General features: G+C 42.1%; 1 protein-coding gene across 3 annotated transcripts in view; it reads right to left on the bottom strand.

The window, feature by feature from the left end:
* LOC135310909 (transportin-1-like) overlaps positions 1-27,119 on the bottom strand; it is an 87,885-nt gene that overhangs the window by 26,072 nt on the left and 34,694 nt on the right. For all 3 annotated transcript variants that reach the window (XR_010370853.1, XM_064440033.1, XM_064440032.1), the window contains exons 4-9: positions 18,582-18,731; positions 6,297-6,403; positions 5,052-5,185; positions 2,543-2,624; positions 1,699-1,821; positions 864-982 (exon numbers count right to left, since the gene is read on the bottom strand). Coding sequence is in view for 2 of the 3 variants with exons in the window: in XM_064440033.1 (XP_064296103.1) it covers positions 864-982; positions 1,699-1,821; positions 2,543-2,624; positions 5,052-5,185; positions 6,297-6,403; positions 18,582-18,731 (715 nt within the window). In the remaining variant the exon portion in view is untranslated. The remainder of the gene's footprint in view (positions 1-863; positions 983-1,698; positions 1,822-2,542; positions 2,625-5,051; positions 5,186-6,296; positions 6,404-18,581; positions 18,732-27,119) is intronic.

Below are 27,119 nucleotides of genomic sequence, written 5' to 3'. Positions count from 1 at the left end.
AATATCAATTCTCTGCTTTCTAATTGCTTACGAACACTGAAATTTTGACACACACCCCCTTTTTTTTTTTTAATTGCTTTACATCTAAAATGGTCATATTTGCTGAAAAGTATGCATCTCTCCTCTCAACATCTTGACCAGAAGAACAGAATTACAGGCAGAACTACTCTAGTATTTTAAAAAAACTTCCATGCATATGTCAAAAACAGAGTCTCCATTTACTGGGAACACTGAAATATTGGTTCCCTATTGCAAAAGTCTTCAGATTAGTCTGGGAAAAAGTTACGAGCACTGTTGCAGACATGCAGTTGTTTAAATCTCAAACATGGATATTAATTCCCGTTCAATCAAGGATCTATATTTTAAGGCTTAGGATAACTTTCTGAAAAACTTAAATCTAAATGATCTTGTCATTTTCTTATGTTCTTCAAAAAGATGGGAAACCCTTGGCATGACTATGCACATAGAAGCATTGCATAGAGATGCTCACAATAGCAGTTGTCAAGACAACATATTCATGGTACACCAGATATTACAGGTAACGTCACATGGTGATGTTTAAGCTTTAAGTGCACATTAGTATATCCTTGCATCCATCTGATGCTTAACAGGCTGTTAAGCTCAAGTTAAAACACCAGTGACACAGCCTAGGTTGCTTCTGGAGCTGAGTCTGAAATACTCAAGTCTTTTCAGGGACCTCTGTGCTACAGCCATTTTTAATATGCACAAGAACTAGCTACAGGAAACTCCTAAGCATACAGCAATCTAGATACAGTCTCTATAAGAGTAACCAGGAACAAGTAAACTGAAGTTTAAAGATGGCTATTTCAAAATAACTAGGAGTTGTAATTCTTAATACTTACTTAGTAAGATGCTGACATAATACATCTTTACAAATTGGCTGTTCAGCCAAAGTCAGCCAAAACTCACAAGCTTCCAAAGCCACATTTTCATCTTGGTCCTGGGTCCTTTGAAGCATATACTACACAATATTAAAAAAAAAATAATTACTTGTGTAAGTTTTAAGTGCCCAGAAGCAGCTGAGCATTGAAAAGTGCATTTGCAAAAACAGACTATGCTACCAGAGTAATTTTGGTTGTTTGGGGCGAGGGGAAGAAACAGATATGAGAGACTACTTAAGGCTATGGTGAGAATAAGCCAAGAGACTTGGTAGACTTTGGTAGGCAAGTCTGCACTAATCTAGGATGATAAAGGAACTTATCAAGTGACACATCTCTACAGCTGAATGCAATGACAGGCAGCTTCGTTAGTAGCTCAAAGAGCATCTCAGCTATATAAAATAACATTCTTTATCCTTGTTGCGGTCAAAAGATGACAGAAGGTGACAGCTTCGATGTGTAAACTGTAGCAGTATCAGCCCTAGAACTAAGATTTTTAATGTGATCTTCTCACTTGTGGTCAGGCAATGCCTGGCTGCTCCATGGTATAGCTGATCCCGGCCATTTCAGGATCAATTACCTTAATGAAGAACGAACAACTGCCATATGCCTTGTCTGTCAAATACAATGTCAAGTTGGCAATTAACTAAAAAGAAGCTTTTGCAACCTCAGTCTTGAAGGAAAATTAAGAGTAGGCAAGTGCAAGAGTAACGTACCTGTTCTATGAATGCTTTTAATTTGTTATTATTTCTGCAACCCCAAACATATTTCAGCATGCAATCTGGGAAATGAGACTCACCTCAACTATACTAATCATATGAGGAAGCAGGCGATCCATTCGAACTTCCAGCAACATTACCAGAGCACGGCAAACATTTTTGCGTACTTCAGGCTCCTCATCACCAGCCAGTGCAAAAAGATTCTGTTGGAATGTAATATCAGTTGAAAAGCCTCAATTCATCTAGTTCAACTTGTATTTAAATTGACATCACTGGCAAACTAAAGTATGCAAACATGTACTTCTGTACCCTCCCCCACCCCACCCCTCAGAATACCATATTATTTCTTAAAGACATACAGTTTAGCAAATTAATTCTTCAGACTCTCAACGTGTACTGTTACCCAGTGTTTTGGTCATGTGTACATTAGGTACAGGAATATTATTTCTTGAATTATTCCCCCCCCAAACATTAATGATGTTCTGAAGCTAGAAACTCCTTCAGTACATAGCAGCAACAAATAAAATACTCTAGATAACTCAAAATATCACCCTTCTAATCCACATTCAGTAGTAGTATTCAGAGAGACCCATCATCCAGACTCAGTGACTTGATCCCCATACTGAACTCTCCATCACAGGTAAGTAACAGACTGCTGCCAGTACCTTTATGCAACAAGAGTTTCCTCTATTTATGAAAAGGAAGCATCTTTCAAAATACTATTTCTTGGGCTCAGAGAGTGCTTAGACTAATCTGAGCATAAGCATACAGAATGAACTTCAATCCATGGGGACTGAAGCTAAGAATGGGAAGCCAGCAATGTGGAGTTTGGGGGTAGTGGTCGTTGAAAAACATTATTCAAAGCTCTTGGTAAGTCAGATATGTAATTTGACTTAACCCCCCCAACCAAGAATGCATACTCACCTCAATAAAAGTATCTATGTGCAACATAAGAGCTTCAGTTCTGCTGATGATAAATTGATTGACGCATGCAACAGCATGAGACCTACAAATGGAACAGTTAAAATACACAGTTTTCATGACTTAAACATTTTCTAAACCATACGTAGGCATCAAAAACATTAGGAAGCAAATCACATTGTCCAAGCATCTTCTAGAGGCAAAAGGCAACAAATCTGCACATCTACATTGTTACCAAGAGAAATTACTAAACCACATTTTTAAGTACCACCTTAAACTCCGATATATCTAATAAATAATTTAAAATAAAGTATTTAGTAAATAAAAACCAGAGCAAGATGACTATACCTGGCACATTTGTTCCAAAGAGTATGTAAGGATGTTCTTTTTCAGTATATTATGATTGTTGACTGTCTCTGATATTAATAATTCCATACAAGTCAACATGGTGAAATTTTAGCACGCCCTTCTTTGTTGCTAAGTATCCAGCTGCCTTTGCAATATTTTTAGTATTTAATAAGACCAATATGCATCAGTAATATAGTTGTAGCTTTGAACAAATACACACTTGCATTAGGATGCATACTAAAACACTTGTTGTAGAAACATACTAAAAATGAAAAATTGGTTCTTCTATCCCACATCATGCAAAGCCACTACTTACAAGTCTTTCATTCTCAGAGGTACAAAAGCCAAATTACATAAGTAACGGCACAAGGCAAAGCTACCTTTAAAAGCCTTTGAAGATCCATTCAAGTATTGTTACTAACGTAACTCCCAACGTCTAGTTTGTTCAGACATTTCTTGGAAGAGTCTCATAAAACAGTGTTTAAAAGTTGTCTCTTGACATATTTAAATATAGAGTATTTTACTGACACTACTAATACTCTTCATACTTCAGCACTATGTACTGAAACCAGGCCACGGGTCAGCAGGGGATCTGCTTTAAAATTGAAACTGGTTTAACTATCTCAAAGCCACAAACATCACAGCATACAAAAAGTGAAAGGCTGTTTAATGTGATAAGGAAAACAGGAGGTTTTTCTCCATTTTCCCAGCTCCAATGAAGTATTAAGCTTATCTTTCCACAAGTGCAATTCATGCTTTGTTATATATTTTTCTTAGTGTGCATCTAATATAGGTGAGTTTCTAAGTCTTATTTAAATCCTATCATGATATATTCCTCGTTATACTCTTCCTTTTAGTCTTCACCATCTACTACTGTTGGCAACAATTGCTGCCTCCAAGTTGTAGAATCTTTCAACATATTTCAATATATTTTTCAAAAACACATTTCACAGAATCACACAGGTTGAGGTTGGAAGGGACCTCTGGAGGTCATCTGGTCCAACCTCCCTGCTCAAGTAGGGCCAACTAGAGCTGGTTGCACAGGACTACATCCCAACGGCTTTTTAATATCTCCAAGGATGGGGGCTCCACCACCTCTCTGGACAACCTGTGCTAGCGCTTGATCACCCTCACAGTAAGAAAAAGTGATTCCTAATGTTAAGGCAGAACCTCCTGTGGTTCAGTTTGTGCCCAGTGCCTCTGGTCCTGTCACTGGGCACCACCAGAATGAGCCTGGATCCATCTTCTTTGCACCCTCCCTTCAGGTATTTATATACATTGATGAAATCCCCCCTGAGCCTTCTCTTTTCCAGGCTGAACAGTCCCAGCTCTCTCAGCCTTTCCATATAGGAGAGAGACTCCAGTCCCTTCAACATCTTAGTGGCCCTTTGCTGCACTCCCTCCAGTAGCTCCATGTCTCTCTTGTACTGGGGAGTCCAGAACTGGACACAATATTCCAGGTGTGGCCTCACCTGGAGGGTGAGGGGAAGGATCACCTCCCATGCTGGCAACACTCCAGGCCAGGATACCTTCTTTGTGGCAAGGGCACATTGCTGGCTCATTTCAGGGTAAAAGCTACTGTTCTTATTGATAAATATTAGCAATTACAAATTAATTCTGGAATTTTTCTTTTATCCTATACTTATGTTACTTTGGAGAGATTGATACTGTAAAAAGATATTGAACCCATTTAATTTGATCCTGTTGAAAGATAAAGAGGCTTTCTAAGTTTTGGTGCAGTTAAAGCAGAAGACTATTTTGCTGATAAATATTTTTCTGCAAGAACTCAAACTATTTTTACTCTCCCATTGCTGCAGTCATTACAAAATGAATGCAAGATAGCTTTTTCTAATGAGAATATGAAATTCTAAACACAGCATTGAAATGTTCATAATAAGATACAAAAATCTTAAAAAGAAAGTTTGATTTTCAGTCAGACAGATTCTAGATTTGGAAGATGTATAAAGAGGTGAGGCTGATCTATTAAATAAGCAGATAAGCGTGAAAATTACTGATGCATGAAATATCTGTGCCTTCTCACATTTGCACATGCAGGACTCATTTTAAAAAAGTGCATGTTTTAAACTGATCTACAAAATATTAACCTCGCTGCTCATGTAAATAAATTTTTAACTGGTAACTTTAGGACAACACCTAAACCTACCTTATTTTTGGACTGCTGTGCTTGAAGAACTGCAAGAATTTAGGTATCATGATATTGAGTGGTCGGTCCAATACATCGCTATCTAAAATTTCAGCAGAATCTTCACATATCTTCTGAAGAGCGCCAAATGCACCCTGTTAAAAAAAAAAAAATCTGTTCCTTTATATTTTGAAGAAAGCAACATTTCAGGTTTTCTACAGAACAGGTAATTTTAGCACACCACCACAGTAAATGTGGCTAATTAACAAAGTAAATGTAGTTAACTAAATATGGAGTTCAATTAAAATAAAAAGCCTTTAAGGATGTTTAAGCACTTTATACTGTCATCTGTGAGCTATCAAGCTGGATAAGTCTATAAGAGAAAAGTAGTAATTTTAATTTTAGCATTCAATGCTCATTTATTCAATCATATTTGTAAAAATGCTTAAAAGCAAGATCTTATTTGAAAAAATAAATTACAAATTGCAGAAGCATCAAATTTAACTTTATATACAATTTTATTTCCTTTAATGGTTTGTTATAGAGGAAAACAGAACTCTGGACATGATGGTCAATTTGTTTTTCAAGTATGGGTTTTTTGGTTGGTTTTTTTTTTGTAAGAAAACACTAACACACTACATAACAGCATGACATCTTGGACCACTGTCATTTCTAAAGATTATTTTATACAAAATGCTTCACACACTTATGGAGACAGCATTAAATAATTAAAATTGTGTGATCACAGATTTTTCGTTTTTAAAATCAGACAAGACTTTTTTTTTCCTCCTCATAGCTTAAAACAGTTGAGTTGGTATTTATTTTCCTTCATAAACACCAAGCAAAAAAATTCATTTCACACTAGCCTGATACAGCAGTGACAGATCACATCTCCAGATTAAGTTTTAAGAAGAATGAACAACACTACTATTAAGTAAGAGAAAATTCAGGGTCAACTTGACAATGCCTAAAAGACTGGGCATCACAAAGTAGTAACTTTAGGACACTTCTCAACTGAGATGCTATGACTACCCATCTACAGTCTTATTATGCTTTTATGCAAAGAAAACAAATTCATTTGAATGAACACTAAGAACATGGAATGCAGGTAGAATAAGTAGTATCAAATCTGAGCCGCTGTTCTCTGAAGAGATTATATACATGTGTATACACACACACACAAAAAATACTATATATAGATATATGAAGAGAGACAAAAAATAATCAAATTTAGATGATAAACCATTTCAAAAAAAGTCTCCTTACCTCACAGGTATTGTAATCTTCAGAATCCAACAGGATGCAAAGCTTTGGTAAGAGTTCGGGCCAATTCTGTAATTCCCCTTTTGAAGCAATGGTTGTTATCAGAATGCCTAAGTGAATCAGATGAATAAAGGAAACGAAATGTCATATCTTCAGAGGTTTCACACTAATTTTTCTCATTTTACTCCTCTCAAAGATCTAAGGAGTTAAGAAATCTCTTGTTTTATTAAGAACTGGGAAGGATTAAAAAAATTACAAATATTATTTGAAGGGCTTTGAAATGCAAAGGCAGGTTGTTCCTTCCTGCTACCATGAAGGGCTCAGATGTGAGAAGTCAAGCACAAAGTAATTGCAGTTAACGAAATAAGTAATGCCCAAATAGCGCAGAGCAGTTTCTGCTCTAAGTTTACTAAAACACAAATCTTGACCTCCAGTAGAGAGAATATCCACCTCAGGTCACCTCCTCTTTATTATGATACAAAAGGATGAACATAGGAAGCTATCATTCAATAAATTTATAACCCAAAGGTAAATTATGCGTTCACAACTTTGTTTACACAAAACATTAAAGACACATTCTAAGACTAAGATACCTACTAAGAGGTTACATACTATAGCAGGTCATCCAGTGATCAGCTGTAGGGGTTGGCTGATTCAGATCCAGAAAACAGATAGGATGGCCCAAAGAGTCACTAATTCCATTTCCAGCACATACAGAAATCGCAGGAAAACCCAATTAGGTGACAGGAATGGGGAAGACTCCTTATAAACTAGGACCAATTATAAGTCCATTTTGCCTCAACTAGTAATTGCCCAAGTGACAACTGATGAAAAAAGTTTTCCTAAGCTAATCACCATATATACTTTTTCTTTGTATCATGGTTTTAGCTGGGATAGAGTTAATTTTTCTTCACTGCAGCTGGCATAGTGCTGTGCTTTGGACTTAGTATGAAAACAATGTTCAGATAACACACAGATGTTTTGGCTGTTGCTGAATAGTGCTTGTACTAGTCAAGGACTTTTCTAGCTTCCCATGCTCTGCCAGGTGCACAAGAAGCCGGGAGGGGAGGGGGCGCAGCTAAGAGAGTGGATTCAAACTGGCCAAAGGGATATTCCATATCATGTAACGTCATGCCCAGTATGTTACCTGGGAGGGGCTGGCCGGGGGAGGGAGGCAGCAATTGCAGCTCCAGGACCAGTAGCATCGGTCAGCGGGTGGTGAGCGGTTATATCATTTGTGTTTCTGGTTTTTTTCCCTTTTACTTTTTATTATATTATCATTATTGTTATTATTATCATAATCAATATTCTCATAATTATTATTTTATTCTAATTATTAAACTGTTCTTATCTCAAGCCACAAGTTGTTTTTGCTCTTCCGATTCTCTCCCGCATCCCACAGGGGTGGGGGGAGTGAGCGAGCGGCTGCGTGGTGTTTAGTTGCTGGCTGGGGCTTTTTGGTGCCCAACATGGGGCTCGAAAGGTTTGAGATAATAACAGTTGCTGGTCACAGCACAGACTCTGTTCTCAATATTAGTTTATCTGATCTGCACCATGCTCTTGTATTTCCTGTGTCTGTTAAAGATTGGTGATGGTTTTTGTGGTCTGCTGTGCTCTGCAGCGATTAGAGATGTTTTGCCTGGGAGAGTTGTTTTAAAAACATTGGCCTTGAGGTTTTTTTGGTATTTGAAGTTTATATTGAAACCGTTACTGTACTTCGGGTACCACATCATGGAGACAATTAGCAATTATATCTCCTCCTCTGAGAGTTGTTTATGGAGGAAATACAGAACAGCATCTTTGCTACCTTCTTCTATGATGTCTCCACCTTCACTGCAACAAAGTTTCTGTATGTTGAACATCCTTGGATAGTTCAGATATATCTGTTGATACTGCTTTGGCAGACTGTTTTCAGCTCTAAGGTTAATGAGCAATTTAAAAATACCATCCAGAGATCTGCCCCAAGGCTCGATAGCTATGCGTGGCAGGGTATGTGGGATAGTATGGGCAAATGCCTAAGACGGTGGGCACCCCCAGTGTTGCGGGACTTCACCCCTGAACAAGTGCAGAATCCTGAAAAATTAGTAGAATATTTGGAGGAAGTATGTTGTCACCCTGGCAATTCCAGAGAGATACAAATCACTGCAATGTGCCGGGGCCTGGCCCATGCCTATCGAGCCCTATTTAACACTATTCAGTACCCGCAAGGGGAAGAGAAGGCCTCTGGATCTGAAAAGACAAAAAAAAAAGAAAGCGAGAAGCACTGCGGCCACTCAAACCCCCACAACAGGCACTGCAGCTGAATCAGAGGATCAACCCATGCCAGTATCAGTCACCCCCACACGCAAGAAGAAATCTTGGAAGGGAAAGTCAGCTTGTTTAGGAGATGATGGCAGAGCAGGACCATCACAAGGAGAGGAGGAGGAAGAGGAAGAACTCGTACAAGAAATGGAAACTACCTGATCGCTATCCCAGAGTGAGCTGGGATATGCAAAAAGATTTTGGCCGTTGTTCAGGTGAGCACATTGTTACCTGGCAGCTCTGATGTTGGGATAAAGGGGCCAGTAGCCTGGAATTAGAGGGAAAAGAAGCCAAACAATTGTGATCCCTCTCTAAGGAAGGGGACATTGACAAAGCAATTGGAAAAGGGACACAAGCCCTCAGCCTCTGGAGACGACTCCTGTCCGGAGTGAAGGAAAGGTATCCCTTCAAGGAAGATGTTACATATCGCCCAGGAAAATGGACAACCATGGAGAAAGGGATTGAGTACCTGAGGGAATTAGCTGTGCTTGAGATGATTTATAACGACCTAGACTATGAACAGTCATCCAAAGATCCAGGTGAAGCCCCGTGCACACAACGCATGTGGCAGAAGCTTGTACAGAGTACACCATCCTCATATACAAACTCATTGGCAGTAATGTCCTGGAAAGATGAAGCAAATCTCTCTTCCTCCCTCGTCTCAGCTGTAGAGAAACTGTCCCAAGAGGTCCAGCAACTCAAAGACGATATATCCTACTCCCCACCTCTACAGAGTAGTGTCTCAGCTGTTAGGAATAAGCCTCCCTTTGCTCAAAGGAGAGGATACACACCACAGGCCACCCTATGGTTCTACCTGTGTGACCATGGAAAGGACATGAGGAGGTGGGATGGCAAGCCTACCTCGACCCTAGAGGCACGGAGAGCTGCAAGGAAAAACAGTCACTCAGGGGGGTTCCTCCAGGAAAGCTGCTGGTCCAGTTTCCAGTAACCAATTCCCCAGAGAGAGGAGTAGAAGTGATGATATTCTTTCTGATCCTAGTAGAGACACTTGTGATTCATATTTACAAAAAATGAGTAACAAATACTATGATCAGGACTAGAGGAGCCCTGCCTCCAGCCAGGTGGAGAAAAGGGATAACCGGGCTTACTGGACTGTGTGGATCCGATGGCCTGGCACGTCCGACCCACAAGAGTATAAAGCTTTAGTGGACACCGGTGCACAGTGCACCCTAATGCCATCAAACTATATAGGGGCAGAACCCATCAGCATTGCTGGAGTGACAGGGGGATCCCAAGAGCTAACTGTATTGGAGGCCGAAGCGAGCCTAACGGGGAAGGAGTGGCAGAAGCACCCCATTGTGACTGGCCCAGAGGCTCCGTGCATCCTTGTCATAGACTACCTCAGGAGAGGGTATTTCAAGGACCCAAAAGGGTACAAGTGGGCTTTTGGTGTAGCTGCCTTGGAGACGGAGGAAATTAAACAGCTGTCTACCTTGCCTGGCCTCTCAAAGGACCCTTCTGTTGTGGGGTTGCTGAAGGTCGAAGAACAACATGTGCCAATCGCCACCACAACAGTGCACCAGCGGCAATATTGCACCAACCAAGACTCCCTGATTCCCATCCATGAGCTCATTCGTCGACTGGAGAGCCAAGGAGTGATCAGTAAGACCCACTCACCCTTTAACAGTCCCATATGGCCAGTGTGGAAGTCTAATGGGGAGCGGAGGCTAACACTAGACTATCGTGGCCTGAATGAAGTCACGCCGCCACTGAGTGCTGCTGTGCCAGACATGCTAGAAATTCAGTATGAACTGGAGTCCAAGGCAGCCAAGTGGTATGCCACAACTGATATTGCTAATGCATTCTTCTCAGTCCCTCTGGCAGCAGAGTGCAGGCCACAGTTTGCTTTTACTTGGAGGGGGGTCCAGTATACCTGGAATTGACTGCCCCAGGGGTGGAAACACAGTTCTACCATTTGCCATGGACTGATTCAGACTGTACTGGAACAGGGAGAAGCCCCCGAACACCTACAATACATTGATGACATCATCGTGTGGGGCAACACAGCAGAAGTAGTTTTTGAGAAAGGAGAGAAAATAGTCCAAATCCTTCTGAAAGCTGGTTTTGCCATAAAACAAAGTAAGGTCAAGGGACCCACACAGAAGATCCAGTTCTTGGGAATCAAGTGGCAAGATGGACATCGTTAGATTCCAATGGATGTGTTTACACTTTAGAGTAAAATATTAAAATTCTTATGAAATATATAAGAATACAGGACAAAATTACAAACGAAAGGACATTCTGGGCAAGACACAAAGATATTTTGCATTGTGTTTCCTTTGATGCAATAAGGCCAGAGAACCCAAGACGACAAAGGACAAAAATGAAGACAGGTGAAATTTTACTATTTTTACAGCTCCATAAGTAGTTTGTATCCAGTTGTCTTCATAGTTGCACCTTAATAGAAAAGATTCCCAAAAGCCTATGGATATTTATGGAGTCTTGAAGACTATTTCCCCTGAATATTATGGTCCTGCAAAGAATATCAGATGCATTAAAAGAAAATACATGTTTTATTGTTGCTAGACCATAATGACATGCTTTTATAAAAAAACACCTTAAACTAAATTTCATAAACAGAACAAAATAAATGAATGTAGACAAAGTACTTAAATTGCAAAACCGTCTCCCTGACTTAGATCTGGCACAAGTTTGTAGAATTAACATGAATTGAGAAACAATCTTAAGAATTAAATTCCTGGAACTCCTCTAGACCAACATGTGAGATAAGTCATACGTCTTAAAGGAGTTGGCAGTTTTGGAAGAGTTGCTTTAAAAATATTTTAAAGATCCTAGAAGTTTTCAGAAGATCCAAATGGTCTGGTTGGGTGGTAGTTTTGTTTTGTTTTTTTTTTATTTTTTTTTTTTTTAAGTGATGAAGAGACACTTTGGTGGGGACAAAAATTAAATATCAGACTATCAAGAACTTAAAGAAACAATACATATAGCATTTGAAGCTTTGCAAAAGGTTTTTAGAACAATGAGGGAACAGCTATATAAAATAAAGTTTTTAGGCACTTATGTTCATGTTAAAAAAAATCTACATGGGCTTCTAATGAGCTTCATTCTCCTTTCAAAATGTGAAATATTTTCCACTTGCCTGCTGCTTTACTTAGCCAGCAGGCAACAGTATACACCAGAGATTTGCCTTTGTGTCTTTCTCTGAAACACAGACATCAGAACAATAATCAAAGTAAAGAAATAATCAGTTTAGTAGCTTACAGCTGTCTGACAGGTTTGGGCTAGAGTTGACATTTAAACAAGGCCTTTCCTTCTGACCAACATACTAAGCTGCAAGGTTAGAAATTGGAAACTGAAAATCTTTATAAAGGTGGTCTTTGATGTGTAATGAACTTAATTACAAATCAGTGTTACAGAATCTGTTGATATTTCACTTGACAAATGTGAAAACTAACAAGTACAGCAGTTGAGCTAATTGAGCAGTAAGAGGGCTATCGGAAATTGGTAAAAACAGAATTGTAATTGTCATGACAGCATCTCTTATGTCACTATTAAAATTACAGGCAATCCCAGTTTATAGCATCAACTCTGCAATAATAAATCTGAACATAAAGAAAAAGAAACTATGCTTCAGTATTTCCATGCCAATAACAGGACAGAAGAAAGATTGGGGGTTTTGGGGTGGTGTTTTGCCTCTGTAGCTCTGTCATGGTTTAGCTCCAGTTGGCAACTAAGCCCCACACAGCCACTCGCTCATTCCTCCCACCCCAGTGGGACAGGGGAGAGAATCAGGACGAAAGTAAGGAAACTCATGGTTTGAGATAAAGACAGTGTAATAATTAAAATAAAACAATAATAATAACAATAATAATATAATGAAAAGCAAAATAATGAGGGAGATATGAAACGGGAGGGGGAAGTGGTGCAAAAAAAACGAACAAATGATGCAATCGCTCACCACCCACGGACCAACACCCTGGCCAACTCCCCCCAGTTAATACATGGGGCATGACATTATATGATATGGAATATTCAAGCACACTGATGGTTGCTGGAAAAGCAGCATGGCAAGGCGTGCACAATCCAGGACGTTCCTACAGAGCATCGAGGACAACTTTCTGATGCAAGTAGGGGAGGAGCCAATGAAGCAAGATGTGCTGCTGGACCTTATACTAACAAACAAAGAAGGACTCATTGAGGATGTGAGGGTTGGGCATAGCCTTGGCTGCAGCGACCAAGAGAATGTGGAGTTCAGGATACTGTGTGGTAGAAGCAGGGCAAAAAATAGGATTTACAACCCTGGACTTCAGGAGAGCCAACTTTGGCCTCTTCAAAGACCTGCTTGGAGGAATCCCATGGGCTAGGGCTCTAGAAGGTAGGGGGGGTCCAAGAGAGCCAGACAGTATTCAAGAACCACTTCCTCCAAGCTCAAGATTGGTGCACCCCTATAAGGAAGAAGTCAGGCAAAGGAGCCAGGAGACCATCATGGATGAGCAAAGAGCTTCTAGAGAAACTCAAAAGGAAGAAGGAGGTTCACAGTATGCAGAAAAAGGGACTGGCCACTTGGGAGGAATATAGGAACGTTGTCAGGGTATGCAGAGATGCAACGAGGAAGGCCAAGGCCCACTTGGAACTAAATCTGGCAAGGGATGTCAAGGATAACAAGAAGGGCTTCTTCAAATACATCAGCAGTAAAAGGAAGACTGGGGGTACAGTGGGCCCACTGCTGAACAAGGTGGGTACCCTGGTGACACAGGATGCAGAGAAGACAGAGTTACTGAATGCCTTCTTTGCTTTGGTCTTTATGCTAAGGCTGGCCCTCAGGCATCTCAGCCCCCAGAAGAGAGAGAAAAAAAACCTGCAGAAAGGAAGACTTCCCCTTGGTTGAGGAGGATAGGGTCAGAGGTCACCTAGGCAAACTGGATCCTCGCAAATCCATAGGCCTTGATGGGATACACCCATGAGAGCTGAGGGAGCTGGCGGATGTTCTTGCCGAGCCACTCTCCATCATCTTTGAAAGGTTGTGGAGGACAGGAGAGGTGCCCGAGGACTGGAAGAAAGCAAATGTCACTCCAGTCTTCAAAAAGGGCAAGAAGAAGGACCTGGGGAACTATAGCCCAGTCAGCTTCACCTCCATCCCTGGAAAGGTGATGGAGCAGTTCATCCTGGAGGTCATCTCCAGGCATGTAGAGGAAAAGAAGGTTATCAGAAGTAGTCAACATGGATTCACCAGGGGTAATCATGCTTGACCAAACCTGATAGCATCCTACGATGGCATGACTGGCTGGGTAGATGAAGGGAGAGCAGTAAGTGTTGTTTACCTCAACTTCAGTAAGGCATTCGACACTGCCTCCCATAACATCCTCACAGACAAGCTAAGGAAGTGTGGGTTGGATGAGTGGACAGTGAGGTGGACTGAGAACTGGCTCAACAAGAGAGCTCAGAGGGTTGTGACCAATGGTGCAGGTTGGAGGCCTGTAACTAGCGGTGTTCCCCAGGGGTCTGTACTGGGTCCAGTCAATGACCAGGATGAAGGGATAGAGTGTAACCTCAGCAAGTTCGCTGATGATACCAAGCTGGGAGGAGTGGCTGATACACCAGAAGGCTGTGCTGCCATTCAACGAGACCTGGACAGGCTGGAGAGCTGGGCCAAAGGGAACCTGATGAAATTCAACAAGAGCAAGTGTAGGGTCCTGCACCTGGGTAGGAACAACCCCATACACCAGTACAGGTTGGGGGTTGACCTGCTGGAAAGCAGCTCCGCTGAGAAGGACCTGGGAGTGGTGGTGGACAGCAGGTTGACCCTGAGCCAGCACTGTGCCCTTGCGGCCAAGAAGGGCAACGGTATCCTGGGATGCATTAAAAGGGACCGTGGCCAGCAGGTCAAGGGAGGTTATCCTCCCCCTCTACTCTGCCCTAGTGAGACCACATCTGGAGTGATGTGTCCAGTTCTGGGCCCCCCAGTTCAAGAAGGACAGGAAACTGCTTGAGCAAGTCCAGTGGAGAGCTACCAAGATGATCAGGGGACTGGAGCATCTCCCTTATGAGGAAAGGCTGAGAGACTTGGGGTTGTTTAGCCTGGAGAAGACTGAGGGGCAATCTCATCAATGCTTATAAATATCTGAAGGGTAGGTGTCAAGAGGATGGGGCCGGACTCTTTTCAGTGGTGCCCAGCAACAGGACAAGGGGCAATGGGCACAAGTTGGAACACAGGAAGTTCTACCTGAATATGAGGAAAAACTTCTTTACTGTGAGGGTGACAGAGCAGTGGAACAGGCTGCCTAGAGAGATTGTGGAGTCTCCTTCCCTGGAGACATTCAAACCCCACCTGGACACAGTCCTGTGCCCCCTGCTCTGGGTGTGCCTGCTCAAGCAGACGGGTTGGACAAGATGATCTCCACAGGTCCCTTCCAAACCCCTATCATTCTGTGATTCTGTGAGTATCTCTTTGGCCAGTTTGGATCAGCTGTCTTGGCTATGCCCCCTCCTGGTTTCTTGTGCCCCAGGCAGAGCATGGGAAGCTGAAGTCGTCCTTGACTAGTGTAAGCACTACTTAGCTACAACTAAAACATTGGTGTAATCATCAACATTATTTTCATACTAAATCCAAAACACAACACTATACCAGCTACAGTGAATAAAATTAACTCTATCCCAGCCAAAACCAGGACAAGCTCCTTAAGTTGAATTCTGAACTCTGCAGTTCTAAGTTGAGCTTCATGACAAAATTCCCTCCCTCATAGGGCAATCATTAACTTTCATTTTCCTTCTGCAATGAAGCTTTCCAGTCCTGCCACTACTCTTAAGCAGGGGAAATAGTTTGAGTGTTTAAGAGTCAGACACCTCCTAAATAGATGCATTTATTTCCTGGTAAGTTTGTGGGTCCTCAACACATGCAGCCATCTTTTTTTGAACCTGAATCCATATTTCAATGTTGACACAAAGGTTTTTAAAACCTGTACCACACAGCACAGAGAAGTTCCACACCATTACTCATTTGGGGGTTAAAACGGGGAAAAGCTAAGTAAGGAAACAACAATGTGTATTTACCATTTGGACTCAAATCACAGTTCTAAAATAAATAGACTCTTATTGCCATCTTCACTGTCCTCAGTGAGGTGACTTCTGAGAATGTGATTGCCTCCATCTTGGTTAGAAGGTATCAGCTTTTGTCTGGTTAGCACCAGATGCCAGAGACCAAAGGCTGCATTACTTTTCCCCTGATGCTGTTTTGATGTACTCGCTCATCTTCCTTTCAGAATTCCAGAGATCTTATTTGCAGTTGGCTAATTAAATTGATAGAGCTTGAACATCAAAAACATGTACACGTCTCAAAGACCAGCTATGACTAGTACATGACAACCCACATGCTACCAAGGCAGCCTAGGCAGGTAGCAATATATTTATACCTAGCTGGTATCAAGAGACCAGCAAGTACTGGACCAACTTCACTATTAAGACAGAAGCCTACAAAGATCCGACATTTAATTACTTCACACAGGAGGGTACAAAACACACTATAAATATAGTAACTCTTATTATGCAAGCATACAGTTCATCAGTTGGTACGCATCTTCAGAGTTTATATATGCTTGAATAATCCCTGCAAGGACCACTTAAAGCTCAACAGTGATTGAGCTACTAATCCACAAATGTTTCCTACTAGGAGAAAGCGAAGAATAAACTGCTCAAAACCAAACAACAGCCCACACCCCGTCCCCTCCCCCAGCTGCCGCCACCACTACCCAACCACCCTAAGACAGCAATCCAAACAGAGCTGTAATATATTTCTATATTCTTTAGTCAGCTCCATTGTACTCCATTAACAACTCCTATTAACAAACAAGCAAGCACAACTCTTCTACAACCTAAAATCACAAGAGTGCCTGCCACTAAAAGACTTGTTTCTACTGTCATTAAGGAAATGGGGCATTATTAAAATTCACAGTAAAGCAGCTTCACAAGGGATGAGACAGCAGGAAAAAGCAGAGAGATGGACATTTTTCTCTAGTCCCAAGTCCTTAAACCCAGATGCCTGAAGAAGGAATCCTATAGAAAAAGCCAAGTATTCTAAAGGAGCAATAACTGGTAGATTATTTTATAACAGAAAGCAGCTGATATAAGCTGAATTCCTTTCTGAACTTGCACCCACCCTGGGTGCAAGTTTTAGCTGGGATAGAGTTAATTTTCTTCACTGCAGCTGGCATAGTGCTGTGCTTTGGACTTAGTATGAGAACAATGTTGATAACACACCGATGTTTTAGTTGTTGCTAAGTAGTGCTTACACTAGGCAAGGACTTTTCCAGCCTTTCATGCTCTGCAGGGTGCACAAGATGCTGGGAGGGGAGGGGGTACAGCCAAGACAGCTGATCCAAACTGACCAAAGGGATATTCCATATCATGTAACGTCATGCCCAGTATATTAACTGGGGGGAGTTCACCAGGGGAAGCAGTGATCGCAGCTTGGGGACTGGTGGCGTCGGTTGGCAGGCAGTGAGCAGTTGCATCACTTGTTTAGGGTTTTTTTTCCCTCCTCCTGAGGTTTCACCTCTCTCATTATTTTCCTTTTCATTATATTATTATTACTATTTTATTTTAATTATTAAAAACTCTTCTTATCTCAACCCATGAGTTTTCTTACTTTGGCCCTTCTGATTCTCTCACCCACCCCACAGGGGTGGGGAGAAGCAAGTTAGCAGCTGTGCGGTGCTTAGTTATTGACTGAGGCTAAACCATGACACATCCCCATTTTCTTCTACTGTACTTAAATATACATGTATTTTACTTTTTCCCAGTTTTTGGAGTGGACAAGGAAAATTATTATGATTGAGAATTATTTCCTCCAGTTACTACAAAGAGCAGACAGGAAAGCAACATTACCCAGAAATAAGTAAAAATACCGCAAATGTGCATGTTATGGAAGAAGCATACTAAAACACAGTATTTAGGAAATCAGAAATCCATGCAACAAAGCTGTTTCTAGCTGATGTTCTGACCACCACGCTTTATCTACTGTTTTCTGACAGAAGGTATTTAACCTAATGAGTTTCTGTTTTTTAATGTGTGTCACTGTTGTGGTTTAGCCAGCAACTCAGCCCCACACAGCCGCTCACTCGCTCCCCCACCGGTGGGACGGTGAAGAGAATCAGAAGGGTAACGCTCGTGGGTTGAGATAAGAACATTTAAATAATTAAAATAAAACAACAACAACAAAAATGCAATGGAAAGGGAAACAATGAGACACACGAAACCCGGGGAGGGAAGGGGAATGAACCACTGAAACAAACCACACATGACACAGCCGCCCACCAACCTGACACCGCCAGTCCCCAAGCCGCAACTGACCCCCTCACACCAACTGCCGCCATTAATATACTGGTCATGGCATCACATGGTATGGAATGAATATCCCGTTGGCCAGTTGGGGTCAGCTGCCCTGGCCGTGGCCCCGCCCCTCCCAGCCTCCTGCCCACCTGGCAGAGCATGGGAAGCTGGAAAGGTCCCTGACCACCGCAGGCACTACAGTGAGGAGAATTAACTCCTCCTCAGCCAAAACCGGCACAGTCACACATGGTACAATGATTCCCTGAAGGGGTGTGCATATGGGGGGGAGGCAGGGAAGAAATCATTTAACAGAAGTCTTTCACTGATGCAAGTAGAGTGCTGAAATAGTTCTGAAGTCAGACCTTTACCTTGTTCTTGTTTTTAGGTATAAAAATTGGCAGCAAGCTGAATTTCAGTAGATTCAAGTAAACTTATGTTCAGTGATGTTTCAAGAGATATGAACTGAATTGCTAAATCAGTTTTAAGACAACAGGAAGCAAAAATAAGTGTGACTTTCATATATTCACACTGAAGATTAATATCGGCATCAAAACATGGTGTAGTTGTGACAATTATCAGAAGCAAACAGTTTTAGAAGTTTAATAACTCTCACTAGTGCAGCTTTCACTTATATCACTAACATTTTTAGCATGCAGAAGACAGCAATAAGAGTAAACTTACCTACAGTAGCTCTAATTAAGGGGGAGGAATCACCAATGTTGTTCAGACATTCACTTTTAATGAAGTCAGCTACCCCATTTGGAAAGTTGTGAAAATGCGCTTTTACATTATTCTTCAAGATGAGACCACTCAAGGACCGTGTCGGTTCATCTGCAACAGAAAATAGTTACATTCCAACTTCGATCAGCTCATAGGATAAAGCAGATTTCCAGAACAATGCAACAAGATCAAAGCTTATAGTAAGAGATATTAATCTTTATTACCTTATCTCTCCTTCAAAATATACCCATCAATTCACGCAGCAAAGTTTTTTAGTTTCAGAGTTCACTATTTCTATTTATTTAAAATTAGAATATTGGTATTGCAAATTCTACATTTTAAGAAAGTTTTTTATAGATCTAAGCAAGGAATAGATCTGAACTCATGGGACACAGGAGACTCATGAAAGACATTAGTCAGCCACACACATTCGGACATTCTGATTATACTGACAGACTTGCTGTAACACTATTACTCTATGAAATAGATGACAGCCCAGCTTTCATCAGATAAGACCTACAAATGAGGTAGGGACTATGCAGTAAGTCTGTCACCCCCTACTCCCACAAAAACAGTGTTAAATTTTTCTACAAAAAAAATTGTACTCCCTTCAGATATCAGCTATTCTATTAATCTATTAAATTATTAATTAGAGAAGAAAAAAGGGCTTTAAACAATATTAACAAGTGTATATATAGTATGAACCGTAAGAAAAAAAGCCACCATAATTGAACTAAACAGAGTAATAATTTAAGTTTAGGCAACAGTTTTGAGTTCTCTTCACTGAGCTCTTTTTGCCTGCAAATTCATCTAAATTACTGGGACAAGGGGAGGAATGGAAAAAACAGCCTAGATTTTTCAGTTATACTGGAGCAGAATCATGTTTAGTTCTCCAACAAGGGCATAAGTAACTTGATGTTACTTCAGAAACATGCTGAAAGCAAGATCTGTATGTTCTACATAGAAAGGATTAGTTTATAGTATAAGAAACTTGAAATTTACAGTTTATAGCAATCCTAATCAGCACATGAAGCTAATTTTAATTAGCATTTTAGCCACTTGTTTGAATTTTTTTTTGTATGAAGCTGATGATCTTTAACCCCGGTAGGCAGCTAAACACCATGCAGCTGCTCACTCACTCCCCTCAGAGCGGGATGGGGGTGATAGAGTTAGAACTGTTATGACTAAAACTTGTTGCTTTGGGGGAGTCAGAAAGGCTTCAAGACAAGAAGCGCCTAAACAAAAATTTATGACAACAACATTTGACCTTAGAAAAACAGATGTACAGAACCATAAAGATAAGGAGCTGCAGAGCAAACATTAAACCAGAACAGACTATCCCTCAAGGACAGTATATACGTGAGCTCAGAACTGAGTTTGTGCAAAAGCAAAAGTTAACTAGTGGGCACAGTGAGGAAGAATATATCCTTCATCCAGAGACCCCTGACGACCACCCGGAGACACCAACAGGCATGTGCAGAGGACATTTGCACATGATAATGAGTTCTTGGAACATTAATGAATATGTATATATTTTGTTAGAAAACTAATGAATATGTATGTCGAGCTTGTATAAATTATGCTACTAACCCTGTGCGGGCACGCGCATTAGGAGGAGTGATCCCCTGCACGTCCAGTGCTGCAATAAAGAATACCTGCTTAATAGTCATTCAGACTATTGAGTCCTGATTTCGGCTTTTCACAGCATCAATTTGGCACCCCAGATGGGACCGGCTCTACTCAGCTGCAGGACCTGCTGAGAACAGGACTCCCTAGGGTACCTCCAGGATTTCCCGGAGGGACTCCTCGCCTCAATTGGATCACTGCAGGAGCAGACAAGGACCATCTAAAGAAATAAAGGTATTCTTTAAATAGTTCTGGTTTTCTGTTTTGGAATTTGGGACTGGTCATTTGGGATTCTTGTAAGCCATAGGAGACATCCTACGCAGAGTGCCGTGTATCCAGGCTACTAGTGCCTGAGGGATACATCTGGTGGTGCATGCTCATCGTGGGTAGTGTACTTTGGTTGTTCTGTATTGGGTACAAAACTTTTATAAGTGTTTGTATTTTTGGTTTCATGCACACTCGTCGTGAGTGGTGTACTCTGGTATTTAGTACGTGGGTACAGGCGCGGGTTAGGCTTTGTACTTCTGCAGTAGCATACTTTTGGTATTGGTACAGTTATGCGGGTTACATAAGTATTGTACTCTGGTGGTAGGGATTTATTGATACTGAACTCAGATACTGGCTTGTTGACATTGAATTTGGATATACCCGTCAGGCATTGTAAAATTGATAACTAAGTATGAATGAGCTGAGTTAACTCTGTTGTGACTGGTGAATGAATGAGTGACTGAGACGCAGCATAGCTGCAAAGCAAGTATGGAGTTCTGACCCTCGGTTCCGCCGTCTCGCAAAAGGTATGACCGGAACGAAGCAATTGTTAACTTCATTACGGACCAACATTGTGCTATCTACGTACACATTAACATCCTGTGTGTCTCGTAAATAAGAAAACGGAATGGGGGGGAATCAGAGCAGCAAAATTCCAAAGAAAAGCCCCTAGGATGTATCCTAGCACACTGGAAAGATATAGGGGGACCGCCGGGTGGGAATGTGAACAAGAAAACACTGTATTGCAGCTGATGTTTTTAAGGAAAGAAGGAAAGTGGGATGAGGTTATGTATGCAGATATGTTTTCCACTTTGCGGAATCATCCAAGTGTCAGAGAGATTGCGGTATTAATATCCCACCAGAAGATGCCCTGGTTTTATCTTCAGAAAAAAAAAAAAAAAAGTGAAGTGAAAAGAAGGAGTGGGAGAAAATAAGGAGATGCTGTTCAGCATGTAGTATTGGGCAGAGATGTTTGAAAATAACAAACCCCAGAAAGAAAAGGGAGGAGATAGAGGATCAACCTCAGGATTTGGGATTTCCCCCTCCACCCCTTAATCTGTCTCCCCCTCATCCATCATTGTTATCTGAAACGGATGATAACAGCGAGGAGGAAGGAGCAATAAGTGCTTTTACTCCTGTTACAGCACGGACCAGGAGCAGAACAGAGAAAGCTCCACAACTCCTGGCTCCATTACGAGAGGTAACAGGGGCAGGAGGACTGGCTAGAGTAAAAGTACCCTTTTCCACTACTGATTTAGATGCCTGGGAAGAGGTAGCTAGGGGATGCCAGGATGACCCCTCTCAAGTGGCAAAACAATTTGAATAATAATTTTAAAAACCCAGGACCCTGAGTGGACAGATGTAGATTTGATTTTGGGGGAAGTGACAGAAACAGAAAAACAATTAGTATTAAAAACTGCACAAACTCACGTGCAGGCCCAAATTACTGGGGGAACCTTACAAGGGAATGTGGACAATTACATTCCCCTGACTGACCCACATTGGGACCCCAATGACGGGCGTGATTATAGATTATTAAAAAGATACCAAGATTGGATAAAATTGGAATTAGAAAATGCAATTCCAAAAGCTGTAAATTGGTCAGCATTATATGCTGTCAAACAGGGGCAGAAAGAGACCCCTAGTGAATTTCTGGATCAATTGAGAAATGCCATGCGAAAATACACTACCCTGGATCCCTCCTTGGATGTGGGACAAGAACAACTTGTTTCTCTATTTTTGGGGCAATCATCTACAGATATAAGAAAGAAGCTACAGAAGTTAAAAGAACTGGAAATAAGAGACTTAGAGAAATTGCATGAGGAGGCATGGAGAGTTTAGAGGGATCAGGAGAACGTGGATAGAGGAAAACTGATGAAAGTGATGGCAACAGCTATGGTGGCGGCCTTGGAACAGAGAGGAATGGTAAACAGAGGAGGATTTAGAGGATGAGGAAGGGGAAGGCAGGCCCTTTGGAAATAGAGGGGGACTGGGAAAGAATCAGTGTGCATATTGTCAGGAGAAAGGACATTGGAAAAATGAATGCCCAAAGCTCAAGGAGACCCCACAGACCTTGATAGCTGAAACAGAGTTCGATTGACAGGGACCTAGGGCATCTACCCTAGCGGATCCACTGGTTAAAATAAAGCTAGGGAGACAAGAGAAAAAGGTAGAAATCGAGTAGTACAAGATTTAAGAGGAATAAATAAAATTGTTAAAGATTTACACCCTGTGGTAGCTAATCCTTATACCTTACTTACTAAATTATGGGATAATCAAGTATGGTTTACAGTATTAGATTTAAAAAACGCATTCTTCTGTTTGCCTTTAGCCAAAGAAAGTAAAAATTTATTTGCATTTGAATCGGAAAGCCCTACCACTGGCAGGAAAACCCAGCTTACCTGGACAGTGTTACCCCAAGGTTTTAAAAACAGTCCAACAATCTTTGGAAATCTATTAGGATGAGAACTTCAAACGTGGGATCCTCCCTCCAGGGAAGGAGTCCTTTTACAGTATGTGGACGACTTATTAATAGCAACTGAAACAAAACCTGACTGTATACAATGGACTATCAGTTTGTTGAACTTTTGGGGACTAAATGGGTATCGAGCCTCTCAACAGAAAGCTCAGATGGTGTGGCAACAAGTAACCTACCTTGGATATGAATTATCTGGAGGACAACGGGAATTAGGAACAGAACGAAAAGAAGCCATCTGCAGAACCCCCCTCCCTCAGACGGTAAAAGAACTCAGGACCTTTTTGGGAATGACAGGTTGGTGCCGGTTATGGATTTATAATTATGGAATAATAGTAAAACCTTTGTATGAACTTTTGAAAAACAACCCCACTCGATTGGTCTGGTCCAAAGAAGCTCAAAATGCATTCAAGACACTTAAAAGGACCTAATGAAGGCCCCGGCCCTGGGCCTACCTGATGTGACTAAACCTTCTGGCTGTTTTCCCATGAAAGACAAGGTATAGCTCTGGGAGTCCTAGTTCAGCGGCTAGGACCCTACAGAAGAGCTGTGGCCTGTTTTTCTAAACAGCTTGACAAAGTAAGCAAGGGGCGGCCAGGGTGCCTGTGAGCTGTGGCGGCTGTGGTCCCGAATATTCAGGAAGCCTGGAAATTCACCTCAGGCCAAAAGATCGCAGTACTGGTTTCACACACAGCATCACCTGTGTTGTAAACAGAAAGGGAATCACTGGCTTTCCCCATCCCGATTTCTACAGTACTAGGCCATTTCAATTGAACCAGACAATACTAATAATGAAGTAACTAATGTTATGAACACAGCTTCTTTCCTCAGTGGGGTGACATCTGAGTCATTTACACACGATTGCTTAGAGACCATAGAGACTGTATAGTCTAGCAGATCATATTCGAAAGAACCACCTCTGGAAGATGCACAAGATTCCTGGTTCACAGACGGAAGCAGCTTTGTCCAACAAGGTACTCAAAAGGCCGGATACACGGTGACAACAGCGAACAAAATAATCAAATCTCAATCACTACCTGCTGGAACATCAGCTCAAAAGGCTGAAATTATTGCCCTAATGAGGGCCCTGGAGCTGGCAAAAGGGAAAAAGATAAATATATGGACAGATTCAAAAAACGCCTTTGGAGTTGTCCATGCTCATGGAGCAATTTGGAAAGAATGAGGACTGCTAACTGCACAAGAAAGGCAGATTAAGCATGCTGAGGAAATACTTCGCCTATTAAAGGCAATTCAACTGCCAACCAAAGTCACCATCATGCACTGTCAAGGACACCCAAAGGGTAACACTGAACAGGAAAAAGGTAATAGATTGGCTGACTATGAGGCTAAGCAGGCAGTGGAGAGAACGCAAGAAATTTTAGCCTTATGTGCTGGTTTTGGCTGAGAAGGGGTTAATTCTCTTCACTGTGGTGGTCAGAGACCTTTCCAGCTTCCCGAGCTCTGCCACATCAGCATGAGGCTTGGAGGGGTGGGACCACGGCCAGGGCAGCTGACCCCGACTGGCCAATGGCATGTTCATTCCATACCATGTGACACCATGACCAGTATATTAAGGGGGCAGTTGCAGCTCGGGTAGGTGTGGTGTTGGGTCAGCGGGTGGTGAGCAGCTGCGTTATGTGCGGTTTGTTTTGGTGGTTCATCCCCCTCCCCCTCTGGGTTTCACACCTCTCATTGTTTTCCTTTCCATTGCATTTTTTTGTTTGTGTTTTTTTTATTTATTAATTTTAATAATAAACTGTTCTCATGTCAACCCACGAGCGTTACCCTTCTGATTCTCACCCCCATCCCACCGGTGGGGGAGTGAGCGAGCGACTGTGTGGGGCTGAGCTGCCGCTAAACCACGACAGTCTTTTTGGCGCCCAACGTGGGGCTCAAGGGTTGGAGATAACAACAGCTGCTGGTCACAGCACCATGTTGTCCTTTTTGCAGTTGGTGTTAAAGATTGGTGTTGGTTTGTTGAGTCTGCTGTGTTCTGCTGTGATTAGTAACATTTTGCCTAAGAGATTTGTTATGCAAACACTGGTTATCAGCTTTATCTGGTATTTGGGGTTTTTGCTGAAACCCTTACTGTACTTTGGATACCACCTTGTTGAGGGAATTAGCAATTATACCTCCTCCTCGGAGAGACTTTATATGGATAAATATATAATAGTATCTTTGCAACTTTGTTCTATGATGTCCCTGCCTCTATTACAACAACCTTTTTGTATCCTGAACATCCTTGGGTGGTTAAGGTGCACTTATTGTTAGTTTTTGGGCATGTTGTTTTGGTTTTGACTAAGCAACTTAAGAATATCACCCAGAAATCTGCCCCAAGGCTTGATAGTCACGAGTGGCAAGGCATGTGGGATAGCATGGGCAAATACCTAGGGCAGTGGGCACCCCTAGTGTTTTGGGGTTTCACCCCTGAATAAGTGCAGAATCCTGAAAAAGTAATAGAATATTTGGAGAAAGTATGTTGTTATGCTGGGAACTCCAGAGAGACACAGATAACTGCAACGTGCTAGGGCCTGACCCATGCGTACCGAGCCCTGTTCAACAGTATTCAGTGCTCCCAAAGGGGAAGAGGAGGTCTCTGGACTGAAAGGCAAAGTGACAGGCACTACAACCACTCAAACCCCATGACAAGCACTGTGGCTACTCAAACCCTCATGACAAGTACTGGAGCTGACTCAGAGAATCAACCCGTGCCAGTATCAGTCGCCCCCATACACAAGAAGAAATATTGGAAGTGGACGTCAACTCATTTAGAACGGGATGATGAAGAATCAGGGCCATCACGAGGAGAGGAGGAAGAAGTCATAAATGAAATAGAGACCACCCGATCCCTGTCCTTGAGTGAGTTGCGAGATATGCGAAAAGATTTCAGCCGTTGTTCAGGTGAGCACATTGTCACCTGGCTGCTCATGTGCTGGGATAATGGGGCCAGTAGCCTGGAACTAGAGGGAAAAGAAGCCAAACAACTGGGATCCCTTTCTGGGAAAGAGGACATTGACAAAGCGACTGGAAAAAGAACACAGGCCCTCAGCCTCTGGAGATGATTCCTGTGAAACTATATCAAACTATATAGGGGCAGAACCTATCAGCATTGCTGGAGTGACAGGGGGATCCCAAGAGCTAACTGTATTGGAGGCCGAAGTGAGCCTAACCGGGAAGGAGTGGCAGAAGCACCCCATTGTGACTGGCCCAGAGGCTCCATGCATCCTTGGCATAGACTACCTCAGGAGAGGCTATTTCAAGGACCCAAAAGGGTACAGGTGGACTTTTGGTGTAGCTGCCTTGGAGACGGAGGAAATTAAACAGCTGTCTACCTTGCCCAGTCTCTTGAAGATCCCATCTGTTGTGGGGTTGCTGAGGGTCAAAGAACAACAAGTGCTGATCACCACCACAACTGTGCACCGGCGGCAATATCGCACCAACCAAGACTCCCTGATTCCCCATCCATGAGCTCATTCGTCGACTGGAGAGCCAAGGAGTGATCAGTAAGACCCACTCACCCTTTAACAGTCCCATACGGCCAGTGTAGAAGTCTAATGGGGAGTGGAGAATAACAGTAGACTATCGTGGCCTGAATGAAGCCACGCCGCCACTGAGTGCTGCTGTGCCAGACATGCTAGAAATTCAATATGAACTGGAGTCAAAGGCAGCCAAGTGGTATGCCACAACTGATATCGCTAATGCATTCTTCTCAATCCCTCTGGCAGCAGAGTGCAGGCCACAGTTTGCTTTCACATGGAGGGGTGTCCAGTACACCTGGAATTGACTGCCCCAGGGGTGGAAACACAATCCTACCATTTGCCATGGACTGATTCAGACTGTACTGGAACAGGGAGAAGCTCCAGAATACCTACAATACATTGATGACATCATTGTGTGGGGCAATACAGCAGAAGTAGTTTTTGAGAAAGGAGAGAAAATAGTCCAAATCCTTCTGAAAGCTGGTTTTGCCATAAAACAAAGTAAGGTGAAGGGACCCGCACAAGAGATCCAGTTCTTAGGAATCAAATGGCAAGATGGACGTTGTCAGATCCCAATGGACGTGATCAACAAAAGCAACCATGTCTCCACCAACTAGCAAAAAGGAAACACAAGCTTTCTTGGGCTTTGTG

The sequence above is a fragment of the Phalacrocorax carbo genome, assembly GCF_963921805.1.
Source record: "Phalacrocorax carbo chromosome W unlocalized genomic scaffold, bPhaCar2.1 SUPER_W_unloc_8, whole genome shotgun sequence".
Classification (NCBI taxonomy): Eukaryota; Metazoa; Chordata; class Aves; order Suliformes; family Phalacrocoracidae; genus Phalacrocorax; species Phalacrocorax carbo.
This window is presented reverse-complemented; position numbering and strand designations above follow the sequence as displayed.